At 45.3% G+C, this 25,079-nt stretch overlaps 1 protein-coding gene across 5 annotated transcripts in view; it reads left to right on the top strand.

The window, feature by feature from the left end:
- The first annotated feature begins 738 nt into the window (after positions 1 to 738).
- CEP128 (centrosomal protein 128) overlaps positions 739 to 25,079 on the top strand; it is a 366,371-nt gene continuing 342,030 nt past the window's right edge. For 3 of the 5 annotated variants that reach the window (XM_059723139.1, XM_059723140.1, XM_059723141.1), the window contains exons 1-3: positions 741 to 1,131; positions 7,298 to 7,459; positions 10,405 to 10,491. In XM_059723139.1, coding sequence (XP_059579122.1) covers positions 7,313 to 7,459; positions 10,405 to 10,491 — 234 coding nt within the window. In that variant the 5' untranslated portion in view covers positions 741 to 1,131; positions 7,298 to 7,312. Of the gene's footprint in view, positions 1,132 to 7,297; positions 7,460 to 10,404; positions 10,492 to 25,079 lie in introns of all 5 variants that reach the window. The other 2 variants (XM_059723138.1, XM_059723137.1) reach the window with 1 other exon arrangement.

Raw genomic sequence — 25,079 nt, 5'->3', positions numbered from 1 at the left:
GCCCCTGCCATGGGTTACATCTATTACAAGTAACTGGTAAATCACACAGTAAGTTTAGCCTGACCACACATACAAGTCATTATCATGCTGTAAAAATGTCTAGCTGAGCTGACTATAAAAAAGAGCCAACCAGCTCCAAAATTGGAGCTTGAAAATGTGCAACAACTTTATAGCTGGTTTCTATCCAGCTTTATGTGAGGTGCAGCAGAGCCCTTGTGGGATCAGTCCTGTTTCTTGTCCCATTCAAAGGCGGTCCACAAGGCAATTAGATACAATGAGTAATGAGCCACAGCTGTTCAGAGGCAAAGTGTGAATTTGGATCCTTAACAGATCCTCGTTGTCCGACAAGGGCTCCCGCATCTCCACAGTCCCGGGAGAAAAAGCTGCTCCGTTCCTCGCAGGGTTTGAGTCATGCGGGGTCTGCAAAAAAAACCCAAACCAAAACCGGTTCATTGATTAACAAGTGCACCTAAGTGCAGGAGCAATCGCATCGGAGACCCTCCGGGATAGGCTTTTCAGCTCTTATGGACGCATAGCCAGGCTCGGACAACCGGGACCTGCTGCGCCGTGCACATGGCCTAAGGTCTTCTTTTGCCCCACCCCGGACGTACTGAGCACGGCGGCCGCCCCGCCTCCGCAGCGGGGCACGAGGAAGAGCAGGGCACGCGCCCTTCGCTCCAGCCTGCCTGGCCCTTTAAGGAGGGGCGTGGCCTAGAGGGGGAGCTTCCGACTTGCGGGGCTTCGGGCGCGTCGTAGGCCGGTCGTCACGGGGCGGCGCAAGGCCTCCTGGGAGGTGTAGTCCGCAGGCTCCTGTCGTCGGGTGCTCTCGGGGCTGGCGGACTACACGTCCCATGGGGCCGAGCGGCTAACAGCCTGGCGCCCGGGACGCCGCGCTCTGCCTTTGGCAGGGCGGCTAGTTCAAGTTGCCATAGCGGCGGGGCGGGGCGCGGCGCGGTGTGGCGCGGCGAGACGGGCGGTTGGTCGGTCGAAGTCGCGGGCTGGGTTCGCCGCGCCGAGGTGAGGGCGAGGCGGCTCCTTTCTCTGCAACGCAGCATCGGCTTCTCCCTCTCCCCTCCGGCTGACGTCATCCTTTAGCGCCCCCCCCCACCCGGGGGCTCTCCGGGGCTTCAGGTGTGGGCGTTGCGCGTGCAGTTGTGCGCAAGGGGTGTGAGATACGAGTGACTGGGGGCGGAGGTGTGGGTGCGCGCGCGTGGGGCTGGGGCGTGTGTTGAGGTAGGGTAGGGGGTGCGCTGTGCAGGTGTGCGAGTAGTTGTGTGTAGGGGTGGGGGGTAGGAGTGGTTGGGGGATAGGGCGGGGGGGGTGTTTGTGTGTGCAGGGGTAGAGGGTGCGCTTTGGGGATGTGGGTGCCTGTATGTAGTGGGCTGGGGTTGTGTGGGGGTAGGGGTAGGGCAGGTCAGGGTGTGTGTGTAGGGATAGGGGGGGGTGTCGTGCAGGTGTGTGTCTATGGGAGTGGGTGTGCATACGCAGTGGCAGGGGGTGCGCTTTGGGGAAATGGGTGTGTCCACGTGGTGTGTGAGCTTCTTCGAGAAGAGGCCTCACAAACAAGACACCCAGACCCAAAACTTCCTCCTTCAGTTCTGACCATTGACTCGGCTTCCTTCTGTGTCGGCTCTGGCACAGGGGCAGTTCAGTTCTCTTCAGCTGCTGCTGCCCTTAGTGCTGGCACCTTCTGCTCCCGGGTGGGCTGCAAGGCTCTCTTTAAGGTCTATTTCCTGGGAAATTGCAGCCTGGGAAACTTCGCAGCAATCGTGGAGATTGATGTTTTTTGCGCTTTCTGCAAAAATTCAAAACTGTGCTTTAAGTAGGACCCTCTGCACAGCATCTTTAAGCTTCACTGTCCACTTCCTAACTTAATTTTATTCTGGTCAACTGTACAGTAACTGTGTTACAGTTACTAATTGTAACTACTTTTCCACTTCTTTTTGACACAGCTAAAAAAGATACCGTAAAGGAGAAGCAGCTGTCAAACTGCTGAAGTTAGGAACATTGAAACCGACTAACTCCATTTATTCTCAAGACTTTTCTCATTGTTTTTAAGATTTCTAATAGGGGGGCCTAAACTGGCTATTGGATGCCTTGAAAATGCTAATCAGTTGTGGGGCTACTAATGTGGCAACACTGATGGTTTTACGTATACTTACGTTGTTTGCGTAAGTGTGTACTCAAAATGCATAGCATAGCTTCAGGATTGAAATATGCACTTAGGTGGAGTACTCTATAGTAACGAAGGGACTGATTTCCTTATTTTCATATTCAGCATGGTTAATTGAAGAATCTGCTTCCTTTCAGGTTATTTTTACTTTTGTCTTTTCCCCTGCTGCTTTCTGTCTATTTCTGCTTCCTGTTTTTTTTTTTTTTCTGCAAGAGCTCTCAATTTCCATTTCCACTTAATTTCTGTCATCATCCTCCCCTTTTCCCACTCTTGTTATAATGACCATCTGTGGGATAGTTAATATTGACTGTGAAGAGCCATTGTTAGACATTAAGTTCATGTTCCAATGAGCAGGACAGCTCACAATCGTTAGACATCTGCAAATGTCTACTGCTACCTATAGATGCAGGTAGACAATTATGTAGGTTTACGTTCACTTTATATTAGGAACTGACTTTACATCTCAGCCCACTTCAAGCCAAAACCACCCTAACCTCAATCATCGAGCTCCAGTATGCTGGTGAGGCTGTAGTGTGTTCACTCGGAAGCAGACCTTTAGGCAGTTGCTGGCATCTTTACCAAGGCATACTGTCGCAGGGCACGTCAGTGCCTTGCTCCTAAGGAGCAAAAACTGCCAGGGAGAGAGAACCCTGGCAGAACATAATGGGCACAGCTGCGGGTTGCTGGGGCAACTAATAGGAGTTGACTGGCCAAAAGGGGGTGGGGCCTGGCCCTTATAAAGCCCAGGGCTGAGGCTAAGCTGGGAGTTCCCTTCCAGCAGCCAGAGAGGCAGGAGCTCCTGTAGGAGAGATGCGAGAAGCAACCGCAGGTACTGCTTGAGAGTCAGCTCCAAGATGTTGGAGCAGTGTGGTTGTAGCCAGGCGGCTTATAGTTATGTTGCAGCCTAGGGGCTCGTGCTTTGTGTTGTTTATTATACCGGCGGTTTGGGTGAGGCTATTAGGGTTGCAGGAGGCCTCATAGGGGGGCTCACGGTAAAGTGAGGACCCCGGCGCCAGTGCGGGCACAACCTAGGCGCCAGCGAGGGCGCAACCTATTCATAGGGACCCACAGCAGTGTGTGGGGACCCCGGTGCCCAGGGGGGTGCAGCATACGGGGTGTATAGACCCCAGCCCTAGGGAAGGGCATTTCTGAAGCCCCAGCGTGGGCGGGGCGAGCTCCCGGGAAGGGGGCCATTTTGTAAGCCCAAGCGGGGCACAGCCAGGTTACGGGGTGCGTAGACCCCAGCCCCAGAGAGGGGCGATTGAGCCCAAGGGTGGGCACAGTGAGCCCCAGAAAGGGGACAGCACAGTGAGCCCCCGAAAGGGGGCAGAATAGAGATAACAACAATTTCATCTGCAAGGCTTGGGCTGCGGTATTAGGGGAGGTTGGAGCCGCAGAGCGCCCCCTGGCATCGGGGCATTATAATGGGCAGCCTCCCGCTAATTAATTAATTAACATAAAGACGTGGCAGACGAGAAGGTGGGCGGTTGCTGCAGGAATAGGTGAGCGGGCCACAACTTGGCTCGGAATCGATGCCTGTTACACATACAAAACATGAGATTGATGCTTAACACTCAGAAGACAAAGGTCCTCCATCAACAAACTCTTAATGAGTAGTTCCCAGCTTCAGAAACTCAGATTCATGGTGAGACTCTGGAGAACATTGAGTATCTCCCATACCTTGGAAGCCACCTCTCACAAAAGGTTGACATTGATGAAGAAATCTAACGTTGCCTTAAGAGTGCTAGTGCAGCCTTCAGATGCCTGAGGAAACAGGTGTTTGAAGATCACATCAGATCTGAAACCATGCTTATGGTTTATCAAGCAGTCGCGATCCCCATCTTACTACGTGGAGCTGAGATATGGCATCTCCTAGACATTGTCCACAAGTCACTGGAAAAGTACCATAGACACTGCCTGTGGAAGATTCTTTGAACCCAGCAGATAGACAGACACACCAACGCTAGTGTCCTCTCACAAGCAAACAACACGAACATCAAGATGATCATCCAACATCAGCTTCACTGGGCCAGCCACATCATCCAGATGTTTGACTCCAGACTCCTAAAGCAAGTCTTTTTTTTCCCAGCTCAGTCAAGGCATCTGCTCTAGAGGAGTGCAGAGAAAGCACTTTGAGGACATCCTTAAGCCCATCTTGAAAAAATGCAACATTGATATTGACTTTTGGGAGATGATCACCCAGGACTGCCTCACATGGAGGAAGAGTCTGCTGCAAGGATCACAGTACTTTGAAACCTTACGACCACAACATGAGATGGAAAAATGGAAGTTGCAGAAACTGCATTGCAGACTGGACCAAAAACCCAGAGCCTTCTATGTGCCTGAGTTGCAGCATGGCCCGTCAATACTGGATTGGTCTCGTCAGCCATCTTTGGACCCACAGAAAAGATGGTCATGGAAGATGATCATCCTCAACTGCAAAGGACTGCTGCTGATGATAGGAGTGTTTTATTTTGAACCTAGAGCGGGGTTCCCAATCTGTGGCACAGGTACCACCAGTGATACGCAGGCAACCTGTCTGTATGCAACCTGTGGTATGCATTAAAAGATTTATTATGATCTCTTTATATGACAAAAATTTGCTGGTGGTACTTAAGGTTGTATCGTTTTAAATTGATGGTACTCAACCTGTCAGAGTTTGGGAACCGCTGACCTAGAGGGATTTAAACTTGCATCTTTTTTTTAATGGAAGCTGATGTTCTGGACAACTGATACATCGTGTAGGCCTTGTAAGATGTGTTTGAATTGATAGTTCAGGTTTGTACTTAAGAGTTCTCAAGTTTTGAACTGTACCTGCTAATAAAACAAGAACATAATACATACTCATTTTAATTTAACTAAATAACTATGGAGAGAACGCTATAGAGACATCTCTTTCAGAAAGCATATGTGTATTTTGGAAGCACTGTTTAATTCTTGGCAAACTGAGTCGAGAGATCTGCGTTAAACCCCTGATTTTGCACCAGGTTTGCGCTTTATCTAGTTTTGCTTTTGTCTCAGTTTTTGTACATGTGAAATAGGAATAGTGATTCATTACTTCATTAATCAAAGAAAACACCATCCTTGTTATGAAGCTTTTGTACAAATGTAAAATATCATTACTGGTTTAAAATTAAAGCAGTTTGTCTGCAAAACTTACCGTGAAATTAAATGGAGAAAAAGGTACTCTTCTGTGAAGAGAGGCTTTGAAAAATTAAGATATTTTTATTAGTGCATCTATAATCATGGCTATTATTTCAAACCTTATAATACTTTAGTTTCGTTCTCAGTTCAAAAGGTAGATTTACAACTACTAAGAATTACACAGTACAACAACCTAGCAACTTTTTTATAGTCCACAGAACTGCTAGATTTTGCACGGAAGTTGTGGAAAGACACGTTTCCTGCTTGAAAGAACATAATCTAAATTTAAGATATGACAAACAATAGTGGAAGATGAAATGGAGAACAACAAGCAGCATTACAGTATATAGTTTATTTATTTTAAGCCAATACATATTTTGATAGCTCAATAAAAGGAATTGTGAATATCCACACAAGCATTTACATAATTAATTCACACCTCTTTTCTGTATTCATATGAATTACTAGGTGAACACATGATGGAGGGATTTAGGTTTTGTTTTTAGGTACTCTTCTAATAAAAGCAAGAAAGGGCCCACTCAGGATTTGTTTTTACAGTGCCCAACACAATGGGAACAAAGATGTAAATGTTCTGTGCTTGAAGAGTATTAAAGCTAAATGGATAAGGCAGATGCAGGCTATGTGAAGGGATGTGACTTGCAAGCAGAGCAAACAGTGTGATGGCAACAAATGTCAAGTTGTCTCATGGCTTTATTTTCAATTTCTGAATCAAAAACCTTTACTACCTTAGCCCACTACACTACTAAACTTTTCTTTACAATATAAAATGTTAGCGTAGTAGGCCAGGATAGTAAAGATCTATATACATACAAGGAAACATGGAAGTGGGAGTGGAGGGGTTGGGATGAGATGCTTATTGAAAATCTGGACAAAGAGGTCATCAAGGCAGAGGCAAAGCAGGAAATCCTATAGTTTGTGTATAATCCGTTGTAAAATGTGGATGCCCAACAGTGAAATTTTAGCAAGAAGATTAGAAATCTGTGGTGATTACTAGATATGAGGAGATGTGTGCATCTGAGAGTACATTCAGTAAAATTGGTAAAATATTTTTGAAATCCTGAAAAAAACACATTTAACTATTTTTCCCAGCAGTAATTAAAATTTAAAACATCTTGCTTGTAAAGTGGAAAGCAGGCACAGAAAGGTTGTGATGCCTGGAAAGGGACATAGATAGTCTGAATCCTAGGAACCTGCTTAATTAGTAGAAATAAATGCATCTCTTAAACAGTAATTGCTAAATACATGTTTGTGCCTCATGTATGCTTTCAAAAGAATCTATTTAAAGGCAGTTTTGTCTGAGTAATTCCAGTTTCTTTATTTCTTGTTGCTGCCCCTTCTTAAACTAAAAGTTGGCTCCATTAGGCAGACAAACGCTTAAGAAATACTGTTGTCTCACCTGAACTTCATATCCCTTTTCCATAGTGTTACCACTGGTTGATGTGCTGATAGCTATGCTTTTAGAAGTGGGATTATGACTTTAATCTGGAGCAAATGAATTTGGGAAAAAAACACAGTTCCTTGATTTTTCTGCAATATTTTTCTATTGTTTTAAAAGAAATTTTGTATCTAAAAAGAGAGAAAATATAGGCAAACTTTCTAATTCAAAATGAGGAACAAGTTGTTTCTTTAAAGATATTATGTTTTCCTTCTTTAGTAGAAAAATGAGTAAATTTTTCCATAAAGAGAACTCCATTGCTTATTATTCTCAGTTCCTATTTTGTAATTTACTTCAGTTGTTTGATACTCCCAGGATCATCAGCAAGTAGTAATACTAATAATTGGATTTTATTCTTTTCTTCCCATTTAATACTGCAGCCAAAATGCCCCATTTCATTAGAGCGCTTAATATCTGCCTTTGCAAAAATATATATTTGAGTGGTTATAAATAAGAAAAAAATAAGACAATAACTCTGTGGTAGCATTCTGAATTTTGAAGGCCTGTCCTTATTTTCTTCTCAGGATTTCAAGACGTCAATGGCAGAATCATCCAGTGATTCAGATAGCTTTCGTCGGCATCGAGTTGGAAGCCGGGGCCCGCTAAGGGCGACACACATCAGAGCTCGAAACCATGGCACCGAAGAAGTTACTGAGAAGATTCATACTTTAGCAAGCACTCTACAGGTTATTAGAAAGTGGCTAAGTGATTTGCAAATTGATTATTTTGCTTGCCCAAATAAAATGCCCTAACATTCTCTATTAAAAAGATTTTAAAATGGTCTTTATTAAATGATCTTTATTTAAATTATTTTAAAAATGATCTTAACATTTTAAATTGTGTGGCATTATAAGCTAATAATTGTTCTTAGCTTAGGGTGGTTATCTTTGAGAATTTCTGTAGGTTACAAGGTAGATCTGAGCAAGGATACCCCACATCAGTGGTACCCAACCAGTCTAGCCACATGAGCTGGATAAGTCACACAGGACCAGTTTGTAAGTGGATTGGGCTGGTGTGTGGGGTTGGTTTGCAGTCTGATTGTGCTTGTGGATTAATCCTACATGCTGATTCGGGCCTTGAGCACCCCATGAATTGACTTCATGCACCACATCTGGCTGCAGACTGACCCTGACCCTGTGTACTAGCCCACAAAGATCCCCAGAGATGTAGTGGGCCAGCACCATGCCCAGAGTAGCCTCAGCGTACTGGGTAGTGCCAGCTGCTGTTGTGCCCAAGGTGGTAGCGTTATTAGCTACTGCTGGGCAGTAGTTGTTTTTGCTACTGTTTTGCCAAAAGCTGAGCCTGGGATTGTTGCCTTGGTAATAGATACCCCAAGCCAAATCAGGCCCTCAACTATTACTGGTAACGCCTGTGAAGAAGAGAATCCAAATTGTATTTCCTGAGGTATAACTTAAGAAGATTGTTTTCTTTCTTTTAACTTGCAAGTAGGGCAGATTTGTATGGGAATAACTAAAATAAAATAAAAATAGAACACGATAGTATTACAGGCTTACAATGGAAGTCTCAAATTCCAATTTTAACCAGGGGCTTGATTTTGGGTGTGTGTGTCATTACATTTCTGATACTTGAGTGAACACCCTCATTTTTCATCTTTCCTCCTAATCATAATCCCCCCTTATAGGCTTATGACGAAGTGGCGATGCATAGTGGGTGCTGGTACACCCCCTCACAGCAGTGTTCCCTGCTTAGGGAGTGGGCAGGGGGGGTAGGCAAGAGCACTGGTGCCTCCCCCTGAGAGCGCTGGCTGGGGAGCCGGGGCACCAAGAGAAGTGCTGCTGGCCCTTCTGGGCGCGTCCCTGGCCCTTCTAGGCATGCCTCTGGCACTTCTGGGCAGTGTTCCCCCTTAGAGCTAGCTTGGAGGGAATGCTGCTTCTCGGTCGGCATATGTGACCAGCCAAGGGGGCACCCCCAGTCGGTGTGATCAGCCATGGGGGGACCCTTCCCACCCCCTGGTCACTGACTGGCCACTGGTGGGGCAAGTGCCCTCCCTGACTCAGGAGGCACCAGTTGCCTATGTTATGATATGATCCAGCTTGCTTTTAACCTAACCTTTTCTTGTAGTGTTTTCTGTTACACAGCAGAAAACTTTGCAAATATTAATTTAGAGTCTAAGATTGTCATTGCACATGAGGAAACAGATATTGTAAGGATAAGGATGTAGGTGGTCTTGCCTAGTAGTTAGACCACCAGGGAATGGCCATAGACAGGAGATGGAGTCCAAGGTACCTAAACCAAAAGGGAATTCTAGGAGCAGAGTCCGAGTTGCAAGCTGAGTCAGGGACTGAGTTACCAAAGCTGAAGGGAATTTCCAAAAGCCAGAGTCCAGAAGCAGAGCCAAGCAGGGTCCGAAGTCATTGACAAAGAAACCAAAGACTACAGGATCCAGGGAGGCTTGCCACAGGAGACCTGGCAGAACTGTTGGCTGGCCTCCCAGCCAGCAGTTGCCACTGGTGAACTTAAATTGGGAGACTGCTATCCATAGCAGCTAATCAAGTGCCTGTAACAGTGGCCAGCTGATTCATTAACTGGGGTAGTGCAGCCAGCTAGAGCATGGGGTAGGCTTGACCAACTAGGTAATTAATCCTAGCTGGGCTACTTGGTATATTATGACATATATTGTTTATGCTTCCCACATGGGGAAAATTGTCTATAGCCTTATACCTGGTTATAGGCTATTGTCTATAGCCTTATACCATAATCACAAAATCTCACTTCCTTTTTTTCTAAAAGTTTATGTAACCTTTGAGAGAGGTTTATATACCAATTCTCAAACATTTCAAGTATTTGGGATTTTTTACCTGTTGCTCCAAGGTCTTCCCTTCTTGTTTGATGAATTTGCAACTAATTTTTTTTTTTCAGTTTACCCACCTGTGAAATAGAGAGAAGTTGTTATCTCAAAGAGATTACTTTATGGCTAGGCTAAATTAATAACTTAAGATCCTTAGATGAACGATTTTCATACAGCATGGCCAAAACCTTCAAACTTGGTTGTTTGGACCCAGACGTTTACTGTAAATCAATGTTGTTCAACTCATCCATTCTGCAGGGCTGGAATTTGTCAGCATCAGTGTTAGTTGCTGCCACTCCCAAATCTACAATAGCACCACTCCTGCTGCGGCCTAATTTCTAGCCTTGTGGCCTGCCCTGCAGCTAGATAACGTGGTGCTCTGCTCTTGATACAGCCTGTGGGCCTCTCTGTGGGTCTAGAAATCTGGCAGTAGGATGAGCAGTAGTAATGATAATCACAGCTCTGAGAATCATGGCAGTAATTAACACTGGCAGCACTCTTCACACTGCCAAATTTGTGGACTCGTTGTGGGGCCATATGAACCAGGTAACATGGCTCTACAGGTCATGTCTTGGTCACCCCTTGCTGTAAATTATTTTTTAGAGGCATTGAGTACCCTGAGTACCCTAAAAGTCTCTCTGACTTTTATGGGAGTTGTGGGTACTCAGACACTCTGCAGAAATCAGACTTGTTATTTTTGTACCTAAAAATAAGATAAAGTTAATAGTGATGTGTTCATTTGTTTTTAAAGAAGATTTCTGGTTTAACATTCTGTTTTTTTCCTCACCTTCTCCCCCAACCTTTCTCCTACTTTTTCTTAAGGATACCAACAGAAACCTGAAGCATGTTGACCAGATGCTAGGACAGTACAGAGAATATAACAGGGAACAGACCGAAGCCATAGCAACTGTGAGCAATTTTCAATGTAACTTAATTTCTTAACCCTCTTCCATCTTTTTAATATTAATTTGCTAGTTGAAAATGGGTAGTAATTGGCAAATATAAGAGCAAGGGAAGGGGGAAAAGACAGATGAGCAGAGATATGTAGGCATGAGTATTCAGATAATATAAATAGACTTTCAGTGGTTTACTGTACTATGTACCATCTGTTGAAAGCTTTAGTTTCTCTTTAGAATTTGGAATTGTTTTAATAAATCTCTTGAGCTGGGATAGACACATGGAAAAGGCAAGCATTAAAGCAAAACAAGCCTTTGGTGGAATTCTATCCTTTTACAATAAGATGGGCAGAAGGGCCATACTAGTGGCACTATATAGGTCTATAGATCTAAGGTACCAGTCTATTTTATTATATGGAGCAGAACTGTGGGGTGCTGACCCTATGGTTCATTCAAAAACTGAAAAGACTTCGAATTACTTTTAAGGTGACTTGTCTCCCTGTTGTAGAATTTGATAGAGATGTGATCTGAAATAGAGTTGCTTAATGTGAATTCTTCAACTCAAGAACTCTGAATTATTACATAAAAATTTAGAATTTGTACTAGGGATGTGAACCATTAAACAATTAATTGTTTAATAGATAAGTGCAGTGATAACCAGTTAGCTTACTGGTTATCCTTTAGCTTGGGGCAGGTACAATCTGGCAGCCTCTAGGTCAGGGTCAGGCAATTATTTCAGGCGGAAGGCTGGTTACTGAGTTTTGGCAAGCCATTGAGGGCCACATGACAAGCAGCCAGGGGCAGATAAATATTACTTTTCTAAATTTTGTGGGGGCCCCATGGGCTGGATAGAATGGCCTAGCGGGCTGCATTTAGCCCACCCCTGCTCTAGGTGCCCCAGCAGGAATGAGAAGGCTGCAGAGCAGGCAGGTAAGAGGGAGTGGGGAGGGAGGAGGAGACTAGTAACTTAAGAGGAAAACAGGGAGCAGCTTAATGACTCATTCATTAAGCAATTAGCTGGTCCTTTACAGGTGCTCCATCCCTCTGGGTGCAGGGCTTCACCTGGGCTGTGTTGTCTAGTTGGGCTTGCCTACTCTCCCCTTCCCCTACTTCAAGGGCCCGGGTAGCAGCTCTCAGCAGCAGGTATTTTGAGTTGCTGTGTTATCAGTTAATTGTTTGACCCCATGTAATTGGAGAAGGTTAAATGAATATTTTCTTAAACAATATTTACATCCCTAGTTTGTACCCTCTATCAAATAACCTGAGAGAGGAATTGGCAACATTCATCACCTCCCCACCACCCCCAGCCATCCCCTGTGCAGCTCCTCTTTGGCTAGAAACTCTTCACAATGCACCCAGGAAGTGGGGTGGAGGCTCTGGTAGAAGCTGCAGCAGCATGGGCTTAAATTAATAGATTCATAGATGTTAGGGTTGGAAGGGACCTCGGTAGATCATCGAGTCCAACTCCCTGCCCTGGGCAGGAAAGCGCTGGGGTCAGATGACCCCAGCCAGGTACTTGTCCAGTCTCCTCTTGAAGACCCCTTTCAGGTTTGTGGCTCTGTCAGGGGCACTACTTTGTGTGCTTGCATTGAACCGTGTCCCATGCATAGCCTGGCTGCCAGTGGCCATGGTGCCAGGACTGCGCAACTGCAGTGCCAAGAGGAAGCTGGGTGTGGGGGGTGGATGCAAGGGAGGGAGTGGAGGAGGCTGTGCACTGTACAGCCCAGCCCTGGCTGCGGCAGAGTGGAGCGGCTCAGGGCACAGCCTTCCCTCAGACTCTTGGCAGCAGTTGGCAGGCCACTTAGGATCAATTGGCGGGCTGTATATGGACAGGATATGTTCTTGCAAGAATAATGAGATATATGACTTAATCACTGTTTGTGGTCTTGTTCATCCTTTGAAAAAATAAGAGGAAAATGGATCTTTCCATTAGTGAAAAACTTTAAGTGTTGGGTTATTTTACCTTTTTTCTGTGCGTGTGTATGATTTTGTACCAGGTTTTGTTTTGTTTTTGTTTAGACTGGTAGAATGTGTAATTTTGTTTGTATCCTTTTACCACTACCCATAAATTTATATATTTCTATTATTTTATATTGTATAATTTTATTGCATTTAGTGATAGCTGTAAATAACTACTGCTACACAAGCCTGTGTTAAAACTAGGCAGTGTTTATCTATGAATTTAAATATAAACATTTAGCATTTGAATATCTCCCTGCAATATAGCATTTGAATTGTAAACATAATACAACATAAATAACACTCCATTTTAATTAGAGTTTCTAGCAGACAAGAAATCTTATTTTTAACTTTATGATTTGTAACCTGACAGTATTGGCCCTACCGCCTGCTGAGTGCTTCAAAGATTAAGTGCACCATTTAGGCTCAATCCATCTTTACTGTAAGGAAAAGCAATACGCTGAGTTCTGTTGACTTTGGGTCAAGCTCTGTAACAGTTTTAAGTATTGTACCATCCTCTTTGTTCCCTTTGACATGAAGGTTCTATCCACAGTTAACAATTGTAAAGAGACTTAGCAAGAAAGCTGTTGCAACAAAACAGGTGCACAGCTGTCAAGTGCTATGGACAAGAGTAGTCATTTCAGTTTGCAGTGTTTTCAAAATAAGTAAATTGAATCGTAGAAAATAATTCAAAAAGAATTGCAGGTTTTTCTAGTTGACAAGTCAAATCTGTAAAATGTGAGTATGTTTCATATTTGTGCAGTGGAAGAGAGAATTAATTTGTGCAGTTTCTTAAATTTATCATTAGCCAAATTTGACATGTATTAGTTACCCCATAATACATATAATATTGCATTGCTTAATTCAGGTGTCTGTAACTTACGTGAGATGGAAGAATTCCCAAGTCTACTTTACCTCATAGTTAGTTGTAAATCTGCCTGGAATAGCTTCTTTTCAGATATCAACTTCAACTTCAAGGTTTAGGTTTGGATGACAATGTAAGATTACTGGTTTGAACTATTCACTCAGACAATACTACTAAAAAGCAAAAATTCCTAAGGAAAGGCTTACTTGGGCTCTGCAGGTGATTCCCAGATACATTCATTAACATGGGTATACACACATGCTGTAAAAAGGTAGTGTAAATTTTAAGGAAAAAAGGTACACAATCTGGATACAAAGAGAAATTTTTGAGTGAAATTTTTGGTTCCCTTGGCTGTAATCTGCCAAAAGAAGTCCTTATTTTGCCCTGCAGCAACCAGTTCCTCCCACATCCTCATATGATACTGTGTTGCCCTTCTATCTATTAATGTTTTACAATTTCTTTTAATCTTATTGATCTATAAGCTGGCACAATTATTTTTGGATTTATATTCTTCCAAGACTTCTGTTAAGGAGCCTTTAGCTTTAGAGCAGTCTTCATCAAACCGTGTTTTATGCCACCAATGCCTATTCCTTGCAAAGATGGTCTCTTTTGTAAGATCATTTTCCAGCTGTTGGACAGCTACTTCATATTGAATAATTGCTTCCTGGCGTTCTCTTTCCTTTGAGAATACAAGATGAGTGAGCTGAGAATGTATCTTTAAGTAGGACCACACAATTCTCTCAACTCATTCCATTTAATTTTCTCATTAATGGTTTCTAATATGAGGGCTAGTTGTATAGATGGGGAAGGCTCCTCTTAAAAGTATTATGGAATTTTTAGAGATGGGGATGTGGTCACTCTTCACACACTGTAAAACTTCAAATGATTTGTACTTATACCACACACATGGTTCTGTTAGTGTATAGTCTATCTATTCTTGTTCCTTTAGGAGGAGCAAATGTGAATGTCCCACATATGTATTTTCTAATTCATCTGTTAAGTATTCTAAAATTCTCTTCTGCAATACATTTCAAGAAGCATCACCTTTCTTCATTTAATGTCTTGTCACACAAGGTTGCTGAAGATGTTTTTGTAAAACTTTAAAAGTTGAGTCCAAAATACCCAACAGAACCCCTAACTAACAAACTCTATGGTCCTAGGCTCTACATATCCAAGGTTAAGCTCTGCTCTCATTTTTGTCACTAGAATAACTGCAGTAGAATTACCAGTTGTTTTGAATTTATACCAGATATTTTGCGGGCAAGACGAAGGCTAGATATCCTTGCCTTTGACAAGTATTTTGAGGATCTTAGAGTAGGTAGGTACATGTTTAGAAGAAAAGAAGATAACAGCTTTCCCTTTTAATGTGTTTTATTTTAATGATGTAATGAATGTACATTAATATATTAAGCTATTAGAAGTGGAAAAGGGTTCACTTTTCCAATAGAATTAATGTTTGTCTGAGAACTGAAAATTACAAGCATCTTTTCTTCCAGATACAAAGAAATTGTTTTGGATGCTATAGGGAAGTGTTAGTTTTGTCTTAGTCTAAGGTAATTTCTTCTTGAAGTCTATTTTGGTTTACACAGCCTGGTGTTCTATTCTAGTGCTTCAGTTCCTCCCCAGTTTATTATGGATGGTTGATTTAAGTTGTTTATATAGTATAGCAGCCTCCTTCCCATCAAAAACAAAAATCCCAAGCCCACACTCGAATAAACAGCATCCTTGTAAAACACTAGAAACCACAGTGCAATCATGGCACAAATGAATATTTAGGCTAGTAATTCTGATTTGAATGTAGGCTAGGGTGATGGAAGGAGGAATGTCTGCCTATATTTTGTGAAGGCTTGGGAGTTGTTTAGAATATATTTTTGTAGCATGCAATGGATGCTTTTATTATGGTACTCAGCTTCTCTGGAGATGATATGGTGGTGACAGCAAGAGTTTGGCATGTTAATAATGAAGAAAAAGGTAAGGCAAGGAAAATGTGTAGAAATTGTGTTTGTGTCCCTGTAAGATGAGGCATGAGTCAGATCAACATTTTCCTTTTGATACTGGATCAGACTAATGGTCCCTCTAGCTCAGTGCCCTGTCTCTGACCATGGCAAATAGTAAATTCCATATAGGGACAATTTATGTATAGGGGGTGTCCAATATAATCCATCCCCTGTCATATTCTCCCAGGTATCAGCCATCATTGCTTTAGGAATGTAAGAGGACACATCTAAGATGATTGTTCAGTTTAATTGCTATCAGGAAATCTGCTCTCCATGAATTAGCCTAATTACTTTTTTTTAATCTAATCTACCACCTGCCTCTCCTGCCACTTCTCTCCAGCCCCCAGTTGCAATGCGGGTGTAGCTGGAAGCAGCTCAGCCCCAGCTCAGTTCCTGACTGGCTGGAAAGTATGCCTACACAACTGGGGGTGGGGAGAAGTAGCAGTGATGTGGGTGCAGCTTCCAGTTGCCTGATTTTACTACATCTTTTGCCCAGCCCCAACATGGGTATGGGCAGAAGGGAAGCCTTCTGGCTACATGGATCAGATCCAGTGATTCTTTGGGCTGAATCTAGTCCATGGGCTATACGTTGTTGACCCCTGGTTTAGAGAAATAAAACGTAAGGGAATCTTTAACTATCTCATTGTTAATTTAGGATGTGACCCTCCCATATTTTAAACAACTAAATTATTTGTCATAGTGAGGGAACATCATTACTTATGGCAGGAAAGAAGACTCACAACCATTAGAGATGATTATACTGAAAGAACTAACAAGTGAAACGAAATAGTAGTTGGTTTAGTTACCGTTCCCTTTGTATATCTCTTTGTTAGACCTCTTAAACAGTTATATCTTTGGGAGTAGGATGGCCTTTTGTGGGGTTGATGTTAGGGCTATCAAACTTTAAAAAAATTAATCTTGATTTATTGTGCAATTAAAAAAATAAGTTGTAATTAATCATTATTTTAATCGCACAGCCAACAACTCAAATTATATGCAGAAAAGCTCAAAATTATGCAAAATTATTCAGATACTTTGTATGGTTGGGGGTGGGCAGGGGGAATCTGTGAAGGTGTGGAGGGCTGCAGGGTTTGGAGCCTGGGGAGGGAGTTTCTCCTTAGAGGGGTCTGGAACAGAATGCCCAATCTGAGCGAGGTCTCCATGGAGCTGCCCCAGGCCTGTGGCGTGACCCTGCCCGGGCACAACTCCAGCAGCGGTGGGCTTACCTTGCCCTCACCCCAGAAGTGGTGGCCACAGGCAGCCAGGGCTGGGGCCCAACTCCTTTGCTTACTTGCTCAGCAGGTTTAGCAGCCCTATGCAGGTTGTGATGGTACACAGGCTCTGGGTGGGTGCAGTAGGAAGGCAGGGGTGGGGGGGCTAACTCGCCCACAGACCCCACAAAACCCCCATCCAGGGCCCTGAGCAGCCAGGCTGGCAACCCTCGAGCCCCATGGCTCAGGCTTGGGGTGGGTCGGGACCTCCTGGGAGCTCTGTCACAAGCTGCCTCTGGGCTCGTGGGTCCTTGTGCATCCCCAGTCTGGGTCCCCAGGGAGTGGTGGCAACAGCGTCCTTGCATCCCTGCGGAGGCAGCCTCTGATCGTGGGTGGGGGCAGGAATCCTGCAGAGCTACCTGCTGCAGCCCCCACCCTGCATGACTGGCTCCAGCCCAGTTCTGATGGAGCCCGAGACACACCCAGCACTGTTGCTGCTGAGCCAAGCAGAGCTGCCACTCTCCTCCCTGTGCTGCCCAGGTGGGTTCCTGTGAGAGCCTGGGAGGTGTGAGGAGGAGAGCGGTGGATTTGCCTAGCTTGGCGGTGGCAGTGGCTCTGGGCACAGCTTGGGCTCAGGCTCCAAAACCATGTATGCGATTAACACGTTAAAAAAAATTAATGCATTAATTGTTTCTTGTGTTTATCACGCATGTTGATGCTGATTGATTGATAGTCCTGGTTGATATGTTTCTGCAATTAGGAAATCCATTCTTAATGTATTTATTGGTCCTGGGGTTAGTTTTGTTCAATATCATCATCAGTGGCCTGGAAGATGGCATAGAGTGCACACTCGGCAAGTTTGCAGATGACACCAAGCTGGGTGAAGTATTAGATATGCTGGAGGGTAGGGGTAGGATTCAGAGTGACTTAGACAAGTTGGAGGATTGGGTCAAAAGAAATCTCATGCGGTTCAACAAAGACAAATGCAGAGTCCTGCACTTAGGACGGAACAATCTCAGCTTTTATAATAGAATCCTTAAAATTAGAATGTTTTTTCTGTGCAGTCAGTTTTTTGAGATTTTTCTCTTTTTGAATTGCATAGAGTTTGGAGGGAGTTGAAATTCTTTTTCAAACAAATCTCAATGCTGAGAATGAGTTTATGCTACATCTGGGGTGTGGCAGGCCAGTAGGGGGAGCTCCTGCGTTGAGCCTCCCACCTCACTATGCCCGACCACCTGCTGGACTCCACGTGTCTCCCCAGGGGCGCTTAAGTCCTGGCAGACCCCCTTTCGAGCCCCACCACAGAGTCCGGGGGTAACGTGCTGCCACCACCCCGAGAGGGGACCTTCTAGGTTCTGTGTCCTCGGGGAAACGCAAGCCTAATAGTCCTACGGGACTCGACCCAATCCAAGCACTTGGGGCTCCTCCCCAAGTCAGGGGCCAAAAAAGGATAGTCTCCCTTAGTCCGCAGACCTAAGGGGCCTCCTAGGCATAATTAAACCCACCCCTCAATAAGTCTCCTACACCAGTCACAAAGGAGAACTGTATTGGTTACAAAGGGTAGGGTTAGAATAGGGTTAGTGGTAGAGCACTATCAAAGGATTACCATTGAGCAAAACAGTCTGGCGGAGATAGCCGTTTGATATGCAAACGCATCACTGGGAGCTGACTAACTCTCTAGATACACTTAACGACCATCATCCAGAAGATGGTAGAGATCTAGCTCGGAGATTTCCAGGGAGAGCGCGTTTCAGTTGGATCAGACTCTCTCCCTGTGTCCTGATGCTTGTGCCATGCTGGTAAAATGGCTTCTTCTCCCCCTTCTCCTTGGACCAAGCCCTTATATAGCTTTTCTGACCTCAGCAGCCTGTCCAATAGAAGCTAGCAGTGTTGGCAACTAGCCAACCAATTTAAAAAGCATCACTGGTTACCTGGTCAGAGGAGCAGGGGCTTTTCCCTCCCCCACTCAGGTGACCAGAGGGACTATACCCTTGGCACCAGGCTTTTGTCAGGTAGGCAGGGAGGAAAATCCCCCCTCCCTTAGGAATTCGACCCCAGTGTCCCAAGCTGACCAGGACAGATTTCTGGAGAGAGACACAGACAGTGGCATTTCTGCCACATGGGGTATTCCTAGTAGCACAAGCTACTAGGAACAATTATGCCCCACTTGTTCCCACTCTTTATTTACAAAATCCAGAAATGAGGAAGCCAAGCTCCCAAAGTTTATTTCCACATTCCCTCTACATAATCTCAGGCATTCTGGAACTGGATCTTCTGAGGGGTGGTGGAGACTGCTTTCAGGAGAAACTTCCTGCCTTACTTCTGGGATTGGACAAGTTGGACATGCTTCTTAGTGGTGTTCACAAGAGCACTATAAAGCACTATAGATATTAGGCCTGTACGAATTGGCAAGTATTCAATTCAGATTTGGCTGATTTGGAGGGACAGTGATTTGATTCGGCAATTCGGCCATGGACGATAATGGGAAATCACTAAAATACCTATAACTTTGTTGGGTTTTTTTGCAGATTTGAATGAAAACAGCAAGGATGGTAGCCCCTTCTGAGGGTGTGAAGCCTGCCAAGTTTCAAGGAGAGAGGTGCAGGGATTTCTGTGAAAGTGCACCTCAAAGTCTTAAAAGCAAAACTCATGTCACTTGGTGTGTTAACTGGGTTTCTGGTTGTAGCCATGTTGGTCTAAGGACCAGGCAGGCAAGGTTCTTTGAGTAGATGTGATATCTTTTATTAGACCAACTAAATAGCTGGAAAAATATATCTTGGCAAGCTTTTGGGTTTAAAAACCCTTCCTCAGGCTGAGGAAGCATTTGCAGTTGGTGCGTGTACTCTTCCTGGATACAATGAATAGTAAAGAAGCCAGAGACTGGTATGCAGGCAAGAAAGCCAGTCAGTGAAAATGTAAATTGAGGTGTCAGGGGGTGAGAGACAGGCTGTGGGGGAAGGAGGGGGATGTAGCAGGTAAAAATGGAGAGGTACCTGGGGAGTCAGATGTCAGGCAGGTTATAGTGTCATAAATCCAATGTCTATATTGAGTCCATCAGTTTTTGTATCAAGGAGGTTGATAAAGTTTATAGGTTCATGGTCCTGGCACTTCCTGGGGCTGCTGTGCCACCAGCAGTCCCTCCAGGCCTCCCTACCCTGGCAGGGTGCAATTTTAGGTCATGGCCAGGACGTGGGGCCTCCTCCTTCCCCAGCCCATACCTCCAAGTTCATCCTGGCATGGGAGTTCAACAGGGAGATGTTCTTCCCCTGCTGGACCCCAGCACTGAAGCCAAGCCCTTGGCCCACATTGACAGCAGTTGTGGTGGAGAAGATTGGCTGGTGCTTGGAGCGCTGGCACAAGAAAGTGGATCCCCCTCTTCCACGTCCCCCCACTTCTGCCCTTCTGCCTCCCTGACTCTGTTTACCAGCACCTCCGTCCAATGATTGAGGGTTTTGCTGCTGCAGATGCTTCCCTTCCCCCTCGGGTCGCATATGCTTGCCAGCTCATGGACCGTACTGGACCACAACAGATCCAGCCATTTTTTGATGCTGTCCTTCAGCTGCTTCACCAGTGCCTGCACCTGTGGTGAACGCGGCTTGGCCCAGCCAGGAATATTGATCCCCTGGAACTTTTCCATTTGATTCTCAAGCTCCTTCACTATGGGGATCACCTGGCTAAGGAAGGCATTGCCAGTGCTGAAGCTCTCAGTGGCCTCGGAACGGCTTGAGGACCACCAAGATCTGGGAGATGGCATCCCACTCAGTTTTGTTAAGGGGGCCACTGATCCCAGTCTCGTTGAGCAAGGCCATCTCATGGATGGCCTTCTGTTGCTTGACCAGCCTTTTGAGCATCATGTATGTGGAGTTCCACTGAGTTTCCACATCCTGCATGATTTTGTGCTGCGGGATACTCAGCTCTGCCTGTTTCTCCTGCAGCACCTTGCCTTACCTGATGCAGTGGTGGAAGTAGCCCGTCACCTACCTGTATTTTGAAATGAGGTGGCTGGTTATGGTAGTGACAGCGCTGTCACTGGGAGCCCTGTCCCTCTCCAACGTGCCCCTGACTATGAGGTGGAACTTGTGTGCCACACAGCGGATGCCAACAAAATTGGCAACATGCACTGCCTTGCCCATATTGGCCCCATGGAGAGCGCACCAGCACCCTGACTGATTTCAACAGTGCCCTGTGAGGGAGAGGTAGACATGATCTCCACCCCAGTTGCTCCAGATATCCGAGGTGAAGTGCAAGGCTACCTGTGGCCTTGCCTTGTGCAGCTCCTCCCTCAAGTACTCTCTGCATGCCTGATACAGGGAGGGCACCACCATCCTGCTAAAGGTGGTGTGTGTGGGCACTTGGTAGGATGGGGCCACGAGTGCCATGAGCTGTTTGAACCTTGGGCGCTCAACAAAGGAGAAGGGCTGGCCATCCACGGCAAGCATCTCCCCAATGCTCTGGATGACCTTGCTTGCCCTTGCAACGCACCCCACTTTGTCTGTGACTTTCACCCACCAGTCCAGGGTGGCCTGTCTCTGCTTCGTGGGGATGGGGGCTTTGGAGCGAGAGGGGGACTTCTTTTTGGGCATGCTCCCTCTGGTGCCAGGCTGAGGAGGAACAAGCACAAGGGAGTGCTGCCTCCTGAGATGCAGCAGCATTGCTGTGGTAATGAAGTGTTTCACTTCCTTTCCCTGGCTGATTTGGCTTTGGCAGTGCTGGTGGGTAGCATACCTGGGATCATCTGCCACCTCAAAATGATCCCACGCTACACTGCCCACCCGCTTCTGGGTTGAGGGTGGGAATCCTGCCTTATTCCCCTCCTCAGCTGGCACAAGAACAGGAGGAGCTGAGCCACCTGCCCCCACAAGTTCCTCCGAGGTGCCTTCCGGAGAAGGAGACCTGCATCTGGGGGACCTTCGAGGGGTGTGGAGCACAAACTCAGGTTCCCCCTTCTTCCCCAGAATTTCCTTGGCTATGGCACTCAGTTCCCCTGCTTCCAGATCCAGCTCCTCCTGTGGCACTGGAAGGATCAGACTGGCAACTGAAATTGGAGTGGAGAATGTCATTCTGCTGCAGGTTGTGGTTACTGGTGTTACTGGTGGTAGTGCTGCAGGTGCAGACACAGCTCCCGTTTCCTTGCTCCCACTAGCAGCAGAAGACTTCCTGCTGCCAGGAAAGAGGGTGTGTCTATGTTTGGGGGCGGTGGGGAGTGGTTACTTGCAGCTCTCTCTGCCCCCTCTTCCTCTCCTGCCAGAAGACCTGGCATCTGCCTTTCCAGCACGCTTCATGATGTTTGGTGTGCTGCAGAATGTGTGTGTGTCTGTGTGTAATATATGTAATGTATGTTGTGCTTTCCTGCACAGTGATGACACACCATCAAGGAAAACACAGATTTCTTTTTGCAGGGGGAAAGCGGGGGGAAAAGACAGGCTAACAAGAACAAATAAGAGAATTTTTGGGGAAGAATAAGCTGAAAGGAATGGATAAAAAATAGGGCTTGTAGGCAAGGGTAAATAGGAGAGGAATGGATAGAACTTGGTGGCAAGAGACTACCTACTACCAAGCCAGAGCCTTTCAACACTGCTGCTGCAACAGATGACAAAAGGCACACTCAAAAGGCAGCTCACAAAAGGCACACAGATGAGTTCACACACAGCCATATGTGTTGTTTCTGTGTCCCTCCCCCAGAGCACTGTGATTGGAAGGGAACTCAGGGAAAGATCGCAGTCACTGGCCAGCTACAGAGGTCAGTATCAGAGGTCAGTATCAGAGTCTTCCCCGCCCTCCTCCCCTCCCTCTTCTCAGTTTCTGTTTCCTGCACATCTGCCTTCTGAATCTCCGAATCTTTTCCCAATTTATTCAGAGGTTCGATTCGATTTGGAGCTTTTAATGGGTCTTTTTATTTGATTAGGATTTGGAGATTTGGCCGCCAAATCAGGCCGAATCTTCTTCGAATCATATCAGCTACCAAAGCTTCACATAGCTCTAATAGATATGCTTTTGCTTCGTGTATAGAAAAAACCTCTCAACTTAAATAGTTATTGAAATTCTTGCTCTTTCTCCATTAACATATATGTTGGAGAAGTGTTCAGTGTCTTTTTGAATTTTTTAAGAAACTTGCTTAGAATCATAGCTTCTCCCTCTCCCAAGGGGATGTGAGCCTGTCTCCCACTTGCCTGGCGAGTGCTGTAAGTACCAGGCTTATGGGTTAGGCAGGATTAAGGGCATCCTTCTTGTTGAAGATGGATTATAAAGTGAAAAGAAATTCAATAGTCATTGGAGCCAAGAGGATAACATGCAAGAAGAAACCAGACACTAGCCTAGTTGCAGCACTGGGGGCAAGGACCAGAATTTTGGACTCCTTCATTCCAAGGAGCATATCCAACTCGTTAGGCGATTTGATAAAAAGTGAGTTGCACTCTCGCTTGCCCCTCTTGGGGGAGAAGGTGATTAGGGAACAGTCAGCATGGATTCACCAATGGTAGGTCATAACTGACTTAAGTGACCAACTTGATTGCCTTCTGTGATGAGATGACTAGCTTTGTGGATGCGGAGAGAGCAGTGGACATGTGGGGAGAGCAGTGGACATCTACAGCCAGTGCAGATGCAGAAGTTGGATGATGCTGGTATCCTTCACCTTAGAACTGAACCACCACCTGAAGTGACCAGGCCTGCCAAAACTATGGCACTCAAGCCTCTCAGATCACAGTGGCTGGTATTTTGAACCCAGCAGCCACTGGGCTTGCACAGTAGAAATTGCACTTGCCCCACATCATACCTTGACTTTAGTGAGGCTTTGACACAGTCTCCCACAGCATTCTTGCAAACAAGCTAAGGAAATATGGGTTGAATGAATGGACTGTAAGGTGGATAGAAAACTGGCTGGATTGTTGGACTTAAAGGTTGGTAATCAATGGCTCCATCTAGTTGCTAGCTGGTATCAAGTGAAGTGCCCCAGGGGTTGGTCTTGGGACTGGTTTGGTTCACTATCTTCATCAGCAATCTGGTAGTTGGGATGGTGTGCACCCTCAGCAAGTTTGAAGATGTCCCCAAGCTCGGGGGGAGTTGTAGATACTTTGTAAGGTAAGGCCAGGATTCAGAGTGACCTCAGCAAATTGAAGGATTGGACGAAAAGAAGTCTCATGAGGTTCAATAAGTACAAGTTCAAAGTCCTGCACTTAGCATGGGACACTCTCATGGACTGCTATAGGCTTGGGACCAACTGGCTAAGCAGCAGCCTTTACAGAAAAAGACCTGAGGGTTAGAGTGGACAGTAAGCTGAATATGAGCTAACAGTATGCCCTTGTTGCCAAGAAGGCTAACAGCATACTGGGCTCCATTAGTAGGAGTGTTGCAAGCAGATCGAGGGAAGTGATTATTCTCCACTCTTCAGCACTGGTGAGGCCGCACATCTGGAGTACTGTGTCCAGTTTTGGGCCCCCGCTATAGAAAGGATGTGGATAAATTGGTGAGAGTCTAGTGGAGGACAATGAAAATGGTTAGGGGGGTGGAGCACATCACTTCTGGGGAGCGGCTGAGGGAACTGGGCTTATTTTGTCTGGAGAAGAGAAGACTCATGAGGAAATTTAATAGCAGCCTTCAACTACCTGAAGGATGGTTCCAAAGAGGATGGAGCTAGACTGTTCTCAGTGGTGGCAGACAACAGAACAAGAAGTAATGGTCTCAAGTTGCAGCGAAGGAAGTTTAGGTTAGATATTAGGAAAAACTTTCCCACTAGGAGGGTATTGAAGCACTGGAGCAGGCTACCCAGAGAGGTAGGATCTCCATCCTTGGGTATTTTTAAGACCTAGCTAGACAAAGCCTTGTCTGGGATGATCTAGTTGGGGATGGTCCTTCTTTGAGCAGGGGATTGGGCTAGATGACCTCCTGAGGTCCCTTCCAACCCTAATTTTCTATGGTTCTATGATTCTCTATTTTAACCACTGAAGTCAAAGAGTTGTTTGTCAGGTAGGCATCTCCCCTTCGAGTGAAGCTGGGTCCTTATGTGATGGAGGCACACATAAGACTGCCTCTTGAGAGAATGTGATGTGTGCTTCACTGAATGGAATAGGCTCACCCTCTGCAATAAGGCTTTCCATTACCGCAGTGGGGAAGATACGCATCTCCACAAGGCAGTTGTCGTCTGCCTGAGCACAAGAGTACCTACTGAGAGAATGAGAGACTCGGGTTTCTTTCTAGCTAGAATAAAATCATATTTCTGAGGTGAGATGCACATGTTTTGGGCTATTTGCAGCAAAGACTTAGACATCTTACCAGTAGGATAGGACCTGGGCCATAGTTTACAAAAGACTTGCTGTTGTCTTAAGTATTACTAAATTAAAATGATCTTGCTCTGAAAGCAGGGAGTAAATTTTCAGTTTTCTAGTTCATCATAGAGACTACCCAAAACTGTGAAACAATAATTTAATCACTTAAATATTTAAGATCTACTGTTTCTATCTTACACTTTCTTGAATATGCTGATTGCTTTTTCAGCTCTGTAAACACATTTAAATAGAAAACCAATGTTTTGAATTCTAATTACTTACAAAAAGTCTTTGTTCATGTGTCATTT

This window comes from Alligator mississippiensis, chromosome 2 (assembly GCF_030867095.1).
Source record: "Alligator mississippiensis isolate rAllMis1 chromosome 2, rAllMis1, whole genome shotgun sequence".
NCBI classification, from domain to species: Eukaryota; Metazoa; Chordata; order Crocodylia; family Alligatoridae; genus Alligator; species Alligator mississippiensis.
The sequence above is the reverse complement of the archived record's forward strand: the minus strand, read 5'-3'. Positions and strand labels throughout refer to the sequence as shown.